This window comes from Fistularia commersonii, chromosome 11 (assembly GCF_037954325.1).
Source record: "Fistularia commersonii isolate RoL2024-O1a breed Wild chromosome 11, RoL_Fcom_v1.0, whole genome shotgun sequence".
NCBI lineage: Eukaryota > Metazoa > Chordata > Actinopteri > Syngnathiformes > Fistulariidae > Fistularia > Fistularia commersonii.
The window spans coordinates 18614536-18624852 of record NC_141294.1 but is presented as its reverse complement, the minus strand read 5'-3'; the positions used below and the strand labels follow the sequence as shown (position 1 = coordinate 18624852).

At 43.5% G+C, this 10317-nt stretch overlaps 1 protein-coding gene across 1 annotated transcript; it reads right to left on the bottom strand.

Moving 5' to 3' along the window:
* Window positions 1-4491, bottom strand: sbk3 (SH3 domain binding kinase family, member 3). Its single transcript, XM_086155946.1, has 4 exons — window positions 4280-4491; window positions 2358-2505; window positions 2027-2229; window positions 1-1156 (listed from the first exon to the last, which is right to left on the bottom strand). Exons 1-4 carry the CDS (start codon window positions 4283-4285, stop codon window positions 410-412), a joined length of 1104 nt encoding a protein of 367 aa, XP_086012072.1. The 5' UTR covers window positions 4286-4491; the 3' UTR covers window positions 1-409.
* Window positions 4492-10317: the final 5826 nt, after the last annotated feature.

Genomic DNA, 10317 nt, shown 5'->3' with positions numbered 1-10317 from the left:
TTAACTTGTTACAACAAGGGTTTATTGTGACCATTCATCATTTTACTTATATAAAGATTCATACAAACAGATGAATACTATCAACAATCCTGTTCACGTCAATAACAATATTCTCAATGTAATTACATGTTAATAAGCGGCAATGATACAGCAGAACACACACACACTTTGGAATCTCATACTATAAAATCATTCTCCCACACACCTATTTACAGACTCTGGAATTTATACAAGTGATACTTATAAACAAAGCACCTGAAACTTAAGCCTTTTGTCACAAAAATTTATGTTATGACACTGTAATAACAACTTTTATCTCCCACGTCAAAAATCAACTGTTATTACAACATTGCTCTCACGCATCAAAATCAAATGTAACTACACTGTTATGACATTGTTATTACAGCATTCATCTCTCGCCCCGACCCTCGCGCAGAGGCTCCCCCTCCACGCCGCCCGCCTCACGCACTTTCCTCGCCTCCTTCTCCGCCTCCTCCGCCCTCCGCCTCTCCTCCCGCTCCGTCTCGGCCAGCCAGGGCCCGCCCAGGTAGCTGAGGATCTCCTCGGGGCCGCCGCGGCTCTCCGGCCGCGGGTGGAGAAGCTCGCGGAGGAGCGTCATGACGAGCGCCGTGAGGCCCTTGAACTGCGACGGCGGCGGGTTCCTCCGCTGGTTGGCCTTCATGATCTCGTAACTGTCCTCCTCCAGGTCGCTCCCGATGTTCTCCTCCTCCAGGTGGAACCACTCGGCGAACCTGCGGTAGCCGCGGTCGTCCGAGGTGCTCTCCTCCCAGGGGAAGCAGCCCGTCAGCAGGCAGTAGACCAAGACCCCCAGGGCCCAGCTGTCGATGGAGGGTTCCACCGTGATCCAGATGTCCTCCAGGTCCTCATTCTCCTGCTCCTGCCGCCTCTGGACCTCCTTGGCGGGTTCCACCTCCGGCGTGCAGAACGGCGACTGGTACCAGACGGCGCGCACCTCGGTTCCCGTGGCCCTGGTCAGGCCGAAGTCGCCTAGCTTGACCCAGCGGCAGGCGCCGTCGCACAGGAAGATGTTCTCCGGTTTGATGTCGCGGTGGACAAAGCCCAGGGAGTGGAGGTGGGCAACGGCGCCGCTCAGCTGGGACATCACTCTCTGTACGCGCTCTTCGTCCACGCCTACCTGGAGGACGCACAGAAGCACATGTGGTATTTGCGAGTGGAACGCTTCTTGGTGGTGATAACCGCCGCGCGTGCGTCACCGTGGCGACAATGATCTGCCCCCATCACCCGCCCCTGCCCTCGCTCTTATCGGCACTCTTTTGGTGTTCCTGGCAGGGACGTGCCAGAGCTGCCTGGTCTCCATGGAAAGGTCAAAGGCCAGCATTCCTGGGGAAACTCCTGTTAGCACGAGCTCGTGCTACCATGGAGGAAGCTCTGGGTTCAACCAAGTAAGAAGAGAAGGTTCTACTTCCCCTGCCAGATGTAGATGGATAAGACCTGATGTCCTCAAATGGGTACTTCCTTGTTAGCATTATAGCATGTAGCGGCAGCAATGGATACACCCAGTGCAGTTATCTCACAGTAAGAAGGTTCTGATGTGGTGGTAGACTAGGTTCTCCTGCCTGAGTTCTCCTCAAGTTCTTTGTGACATGGAGTCATTAAAACAAGTCAGCAGGTCCAATGGAAATTGCCGCTATACGTGGCCCTGTGATTGATTGACAGGTGACGGGTTAAGCCCCGCCATCCCAGTGACTGGGATTGGTCAGTTATTACTCTGCCAGGGAAGGCAGCGTAATAACTTTCTCTGAAAGCCACTTGCGTGTCAGTGATTTCAAATCTTGGGAGAGCGCGACCTCTTCCACCCCAAAGAGTACAAGTATGGCACCCTTGCTTGTGGACATTGCACCTCCTACTGTGTTTCCTTGCTGGTCTGAGTTTGCACTGATCTTGAAAATCAATTTTAGAACATACAAAAGAGTAAACGTTAAGCATACTCTAGCGCTAGGCTAGGTCAGGCAATGAGGCTAACGGAGCTAGCCCAGCTACTGACCTCGGACACGATGACGCTGTAGAGGTCGCCGTGGAGGCCGGCCTGCTGGGCGAAGACGTAGTGGGTGGGCGTAGAAAAGAAGATGCCAAGGGCGCGGGTGAGGGAAGGGTGGGTGCAGTAGGATAGCGAGAGGTTGTACTCGCGCAGGAAGGCGGCCAGCGAAGTGGAACCACGGGGGAAGAACTTGAGAGCCATAGGGGTTCCTGGGTGGCCGGAGACAACCAGAGCCAATGACTTTGACGGAATGACGACGCCATCAATCAGATATTGTAAGCTAAAATTTCTCTACTAGCTTGCGTGAGCTCCGACAACGTTAAACCTCCAGACTGACCTTTCTTCCTGTGCAGCGCTAGCATGACCTTGCCATACGAGCCCTCGCCCAGCAGCTTCACCACCCGGAAGTGGTCGGACACCTTGAGGCTGGATATGGACTGGGCCGACAGGAAGCACCGTTCGTCCAGCTCCTGGGCTGCCGCAGCCTGCAGGACGCACAAACATGTAGAATTTTGTGGCGGGGGCTACTGCTAGAATTTGCAACTGCACCCAACGGAAACCAAAACTTTGGGTTTTCTTTGTCCGACAGACCATCGTGGTAGCCGGAGCATCTGCAGCTGTCAATCACTCCCCGCTACCACCGCCACAAATTGGGGATCGGCGAGCGGGAGATAAACAAATCCCCCTCCTGACATTAGCGCGCCCACGTACGGGAACGGTTGCATAACGGCGGACAGTGATCCCGTGAGCCCCCCCGGCTCGTGGTGACATCAATTAAACAGTTGCTAGCGATCACTGCGCTGTTTGTTCAGGACCACGGGCTTTATGTCGTTATGTAGCAACGTCTGGCATTGCCCATACGAGGACGTCGCCTTTTTATGTCTAAAAATTGAAATGTTAGCATTTAAATTTGGCACCCTCCAGTGGCAGCCAACGGAATAATGGACAAGGATGCAACGACGGACAATGGCGACCCGAAACGTGGACGGGAAGGGAGGCTAACGACTGTTGCCAGTGTTTGCTTGGCTCTTTTGAAGCTAAGTTAGCTATAGTGACTAGCTTTAGCTTTTGCCGAAACTTGATGGGGAAGGTAATCAATAACAGTTGTATTAGTATTTATATCGATCGTCCCCATTTGAGGACCTTGTTAAGTTGCGACGGCGATTGTCAGAAATTGTTCCCATCCATTGGAACTTCGTAACATTCCAGAAGCTTTCACGGGAACTCGTGTTTTATCTCCGAGAAACAACGGGAAAATGTAGCTGGCGGCGGAGGCGGGACTTCCTGGAAGGAACGTCCACGGCTTCCACATCTTGTCCGACATTTTTAATGAGACTTCATCGTGAGGAATCGGGTTCCTTGTCCACCAAAAATATCAAACAATTTCAGTGTAATAAAAAAAAAAAAAAACATTTGATCTGAAATTCAAAAGTAAAATTGAACAAAATAAACAATAAAATTAGAATGTATTGTTTATTTTAAAGTTTAACAAATTATGACTATTATAATTATTGTTATTTTATCTTTATTAATTGATTCTATTCATATATATTTTTTCTTACTTTTTATTGCAAAATCATTGTGATAGAGTTTTGTCATTATTTTACACTGTTGCTCCTTTATTTATTTATTTAGTCATTCATTTTGACACATTTGCCAACTAATCCTAAAAAAACAAAATTAGTAGATGGAATACAATAGAATAGATTGTGTTTCCATTCGTCCCACAATGGGGAAATCTCAAAATAATTCCATAAAAACATTTATTATATTTGAATTAATTTATTAAAAAATAGAAATAAAGCATCATTTGAAACAACATTAACCAGGACAAAAGCAAAATCTCACCTGACCTTTTGCAAATAAATCAATACAAGAGTTATATTCACATGAAAGAAGGCTTGCAAAATTCACAATTTGATCAGTTAAAAATAAAGAGAAGAGTAAAATAAGCAAAACTCTTGCAACTGAAAAATCCCTACTTTTATGTTTCAGCAAAAAAATATCACAAATATTTCAACAAAATCTAAAGAAAATGGTGAGGAAAAATAAGCAAAAAACTAAGACATAAAATCTTTACTCTTAGTGTTTTTATTACTTTTTATTGTAGTGACTATATTATTATTGTTATTGCCACGTTATTACTATTATTACTCCATCCTAAATCATGCTTCAGTCCCTACTGGACCTCCTGCAGCTCTCCTGTAAACTTCTGCAGCTTTGCTTAAAGAAAATCAAAAAAAATATCCTCAGACTTACTTTCATGTTCAGTTTTCTGTTCCCCTGTTCTTTCCTCTGCCTTTAGAAAACACACACACACACGTAAAACACACACACACGTGCACGCTGTTCCTCTTTGCAGGAATGGCTTATCCCCCCCTCCCTCGGAGTGGAACCTCAGCCTGGTGTGTGTTCACTTCGGCCTCCCGTCTGTCTGTTCCACCTGCCGGTCCCGTCCTCTTTATACCGGAGGTTCTCCGATGCCGACTGGTAGAACCTGGACGGCGGGGCTCGTGTCCCTCCCAGGGAGACGCGCACACGTACGTGCACGCACACACACACTGCACAATCTCCCTGTGTTTTCCAAGCCTCCTGCCAGCGCCCCCCCTCCCCGACAAATATGTGTGAACCAGATACAAGGCATTTCAAATCTCACTCTCGCCCCTCACTCCCCTGTGAGCCCCCTTAAACCCCCTCACCCCCTCACCCCCCCCACGTTCACAGACTCACACACACCCCCCATTCTACTACACTGCAGTGTTAATATCTTACTGTTTCCAATCTGTCATGAAGCCACACTACCTTCTCTCCCTCCTCCTCCTCCTCAGCTGTCACTCAGCTGAGGAGGCCATCTTTCTGTCTGGAACGAGTTGCGGGTCGGATAGAAATAGAAATAAAATCCCTAAAAAGGAATTAAGAAAAAAAGACAACTCAATGAAATGGGGGTGACAGGACCCTAAAATTAATAAAATCTCTCAAAAATAATGGAAAAATGCTTTAAAATCAATAAAATCCCTTCAAAATAATGGGTGGAAATACCTTTAAATCAATAAAATCCATTAAATTAAAAGGATAATAAATTCAATAAAAACCCTTGTAAATAATGTGGGGGGAAAGTACCTTAAAATTGTTAAAAATAAAGAGAAAAAATAACTTAAAATAAATTAAATCCCTTTAAAACCATTGAAAAATGCATTAAAATAAATGTAAAACATTTAAATCAATGAGGAAAGTCCATGATATCAATAAAATACCTTAAAAATCATGGAAAAAAATAAAATTATTCAAAGTCGGAGGAAAAAGTAATGAGGAAAGGGACACTCAATTCAATAAAGTCCCTTCAAAATAATTGTGATCTTGAAATCAATTAATTTCTCAAATATAATGGAAAAAGAAGTTAAAATCAGTAAAATCTCTTGAAAATAATGGGAGAAAAATACCTTTAAATCAATGAAATCCATTAAAGTAATGAGGAAAAAGACAATGAATTCAATAAACCCCTTTCAAAATATTGTGTTGGGGGCGATCTTAAAATCAATTAAATCACTAAAAAATCATGGAAAATGACTTTAAAAGCAATAAACTCCAATAAAAATAATGAGAAAATGTATTAATATAAATGAAGTTCCTTGTATATAATGGAAAATGACATTTAAATCAAAAAAATCTCCCAAAATACCGGGTGAAAAGACCTTAAAATCCATAAAACCCCTTCAAAATGATGGAGAAAAGACCTGAAAATCAATATAACCACCTTAAAAACAATGGGAAAAGACCTTAAAATCAATGAAATCCCTTAAAAGTAATTGTGAAAAAGACTGAAATTGTGAAAAAATCTGTAAAAACCTCATAAAAAATAATGGTAAAAGACCTTAAAAACAATAAAATCCCTTAAAAACAATGAAGGGGGGGAGGTTAGGGGGGAACAATACTCGGACAGAGTGGAAGGAAAGCGATAAACTCTGGGATGCGGTCTGAAATGTTGTAATGAAATAAATAAACCAACACAAAGGACCACAACTTTTCCCAGGAATTTTGCAGGAAACAGGCGACAGCAAGGAGAAATTACAAAACTTCTCTCCTGCACGGGGCCTCCAGACCCCTCCTCCACCTCTCCCTCCACACACACACACACACACACACACACACACACACTGCGGGATGCCTGGTGTAATCAGCAGGTATGTTGGAATGAGGGGATCAGGCCAACGAGCTGCACCCTGATCCCTGGATCTGGCGGGGATCACGTCACTCCGGGTCTCACATCCAACTGTTTGGCCCGGCGAGCGCCCTTGTATGTCCCGAGCGTCTCCGCGTGAGGACCCCCAACCCCCCCAAACCCCTCATCCCACTGCTGCCGGCCTCAAAAAACAAAACACAACAATGATGTATAAATAAATATGTATAGATCTTCCCGTCTGCAAAATCGACTGGAAATAGGCAATGAATCATTCTTGAATAAATGAAAACATTTAAGATTAACCTGGAAAGTTAAACATTTGGATCTTGGTGAAGACAAAAAGAATGATAAATGATTAAAAAAAAGAAAAGAAGCAATGTAATCATAAGTAAATGTCAAGAAATTAAAAAATAAATGCAGGTACCTGAAAAGAGAGAGAAATTATAATAATAATGATGACAAATGACAATATATGGAATTAATCATCTCAATAAAAAAAAAACAACCAAGAAATATGTTTTATAAAAAAAAAACTGAAAACCTGCGTAGTAACAATTTATAGAATTTTAATAAAGGTAACATGAAAGAAGGAGAAGAAATCATAATAATAATAATAACATATGAAGAAGAAATTACAAAAATATGAATTCATTTTCTTGATTTTAAACATTTATTACATTTTTATTTGAAAAAAAACTGAAAAGCGGGGTAATAACAAGGAAACTGGGAAATGATAATAATAATCTACATGAAAATATTGGTAAATAAAAAAAAATGGAATTGATATTCCTGATATTAAAAGTCGATGAATATGCCTACTGCTCATGATCCATGATGGTTAACTGCAGTAAACAAATTTTCCCACGGGGATTAATAAAGGATAAATGATTATCAATTATTATTAAATTTAATGAAAAAAAACTGCGTTATAACAAGTAAAATGGCAACAAATAGAAAATTTAAAATAAAGTTACAAAGAAGTAGAAGAAATTATAATAATAATGATAACAATAAATAACAAAATATAATTCATTATCTTTATTTAAGTTTGACACAGAACTGATAAAGTTACCATCAAAGAAAGACAGCAAATTGTTATGATAATAATAAGAATAAAATAATATAATCACAAATAACAAAAAAAATGTGATTAATTGTACATAATATCCATAAATGATCAAGAAACCTTCTGTGAAGCAATATATTTAAACTCAGCAAAAAAAAACGACTGTACTATCTGTCATGTTGACGTTCCCCATCACACCACATATTACACAACATGAATACCCAAGGCCACGGTGTCTCCATGGTTACGCTGATCGCCCCAAGCATCGAGTGACCATCAGACCGTCGTGTCTTAACACCCCCGCCCACCGCCCCGACACCTCCAAGGGTGTCGTCACGTTCTGACACGCCCGACAGCTGAACCCCCCTGCCAGCACCGCTTCCTGGTCGGGCCTCGACCACACACACACACACACACACACACACACACACACACACACTCCGTATAGTCGCCCCTGTGTTATGTAACACAAACACTAACCACTGCTATCACGACGACGCTCGGGTTACAAACCTGCTGTGTTACGGCTGCTCAGTGTGTGTGTGTGTGTGTGTGTGTGTGTGTGACCTTGGACCAGAGGGTCCAGCGGGCCCTGCTGTGACAACCTGCATCTGAGAAACACACCTTCCCCTGGACGGCCAAGCCCCGGGAGGGTCCCTCATTCATTCACAAATACTATCAGCTGATCCCCCTGGCATTTTGATTGGCAGTAGCCGGCGGAGAGGGTCTAAAAACAAACAAACAAATAAATAAATAAATAACTATCGGTGAAGACTACCTAAAAATTACAAGAAATACCCCTTAAAAACAAAATAAATGACACAAAAATGGCCAAATGATGAAATAAAACAATAAGAAATACCCTTAAAAGGCCATAAAAATGTTTACATATCGCCAACCTCTCAAAATAATTGCCTAAGTCATTTTTTTACAAAAATGTATTTTTTTGCCTAAATCATCTCCTCATGTTGCTGACCACCACTGGCAAAATTGTTTACATCCTCAAGAGTGTGTCAAATTTTTCATTTTTTTGTGTTTCCTGAAAAATCTGAAAAAAATGACTTAGGCAATTATTTTAAGAGAGTTACGATATTGCATATAAATCATCAATCTTCTTCTTTCAGCTTTTCCCCTCAGGGGTTGTTGTAGTGAATCAACCTTCTCCATCTAATTCTATTCTCTGTATCCTCTTTTGAGATGAGATGAGATGAGAACAACTTTATTAATCCTGAAGGAAATTGTTGTGAATTTCCTCCTGCCTGGCAGCTCCAATTCCAGCATCCGTCTACCAATATATTCACTATCCCTCCTCTGTACATGACCGAACCATCTCAGTCTGGCTTCTCTGATCTTCTCATCAAAACATCTAACATGTGCTGTTCCTCTGATAGACTCATTCCCGATCCTATCCATCCTGGTCACTCCCAAAGAGAACCTTAGCATCTTCATCTCTGCAACCTGACACTTTTCTCCACCCATTCCAACCTGCTTGAACCCATCTCTTCACCTCTTTTCCAAACTCTCTGTTGCTCTGGACTGTTGACCCTAAGTACTTGAAATCCTCCAACTTCTTGATCTCCACTCCCTGGAGCCTCACCGTTCCACCCGAGTTCTTCTCACTCACACACATATACTCTGTCTTGCTGCGACTAACTTTCATTCCTCTTCTTTCCAGCGCATACCTCCACCTATGTAGATTTTCCTCAACCTTTTCTCTGCCCTCGCCGCAGATCACAATGTCATTTGCAAACATCATGGTCCATGGAGATTCCTGTCTAACCTCATCTGTCAGCCTGTCCATCACCACTGCAAACAAGAAGGGGCTCAGAGCTGATTCCTGATGGAGTCCCACCTCCACCTTGAACTTCTCTGTTACCCCTACAGGACACCGCACCACTGTCTCACAGCTAGCATACATGTCCTGCTCCAGTCTATCATACTTCTCTGCCACTCCAGATTTCCTCACACAATACCTGAGCTCCTCTCTTGGCACCCTGTCATATGCTTTTTCTAGGTCTACAAAAACACAATGCAGCTCCCTCTGGCCTTCTCTGTACTTCTCTGTTAGCATTCTCAAAGCAAATACTGCATCTGTAGTACTCTTTCTAGGCATGTAGCCATACTGCTGTTCACAAATGCTGACTTCTGCTCTCAGTCTAGTTTCCACTACTCTTTCCCATAACTTCATGGGTCATCAACTTTATCCCTCTGTAGTTGCCACACTTCTGCACATCCTTCTTATTCTTAAAAATAGACTATATCACTCTTTGTCTGCATTCTTCAGATATCGTCTCACTCTCTAAGATCCTGTTGCTACTTTGTGGTCTACAATAGCCACCTCATCTACCCTTGCCATCTACCGCTATCTTTACCTTACGCTTTAATCACAGTTTTAGTTCTCAGGAGGTACAGGTTGAGGAACATCTCGGGAGGTGGAGGAACGCTCCTGGATGGGAGAGGGATGGAGGTCAGCCGAGATGGTTTGGAGACGGATGGAGGTGATGGTGAAGATCTGAGGAGATGGATGCTGAGGTCGCAACCGCCAGGCAGGGGGAAGATGAAAACCAGATGGATGGTGGGAAAAAGGACATGAAGTTGAGGAGAGGGTTCGATGGAGGGAGCTGACTGGCTGTGGGGACCTCTGATGGGAGCAGCTCAAGGGAGAAGAAGAAGAATGAGCAGTAAGTCACGTGAAGCTCTGCAACCTCTTCCACTTCCAGAACTTGCGAGGAGTCACGAAAAAAAAGCCGAAACCGTTATTGATCTTGTAGATTAGTGATCGATGGCGATTATATTTTCCGGTGATGTCACTCTGGAACGCACACCTGTCTGTTGCCATGGCACCGTGACACCAAACATGGAGGAGTCACTTGGGACGGGGGATAAAAAGGATGAGCCAGCAGCTGCCTTGGTTGTCTCTGGTCCACGGGACTTGCCAGGGTTTTGATTTTGGGACCCCGAGGCGGCGTGAGGCTGCCCCCCGGTGGACGGGGAGGGGCTGCAGCGCTTCAGGGTGTAGCCAGAGACCCATAGTTATCGATCGGCCCCATA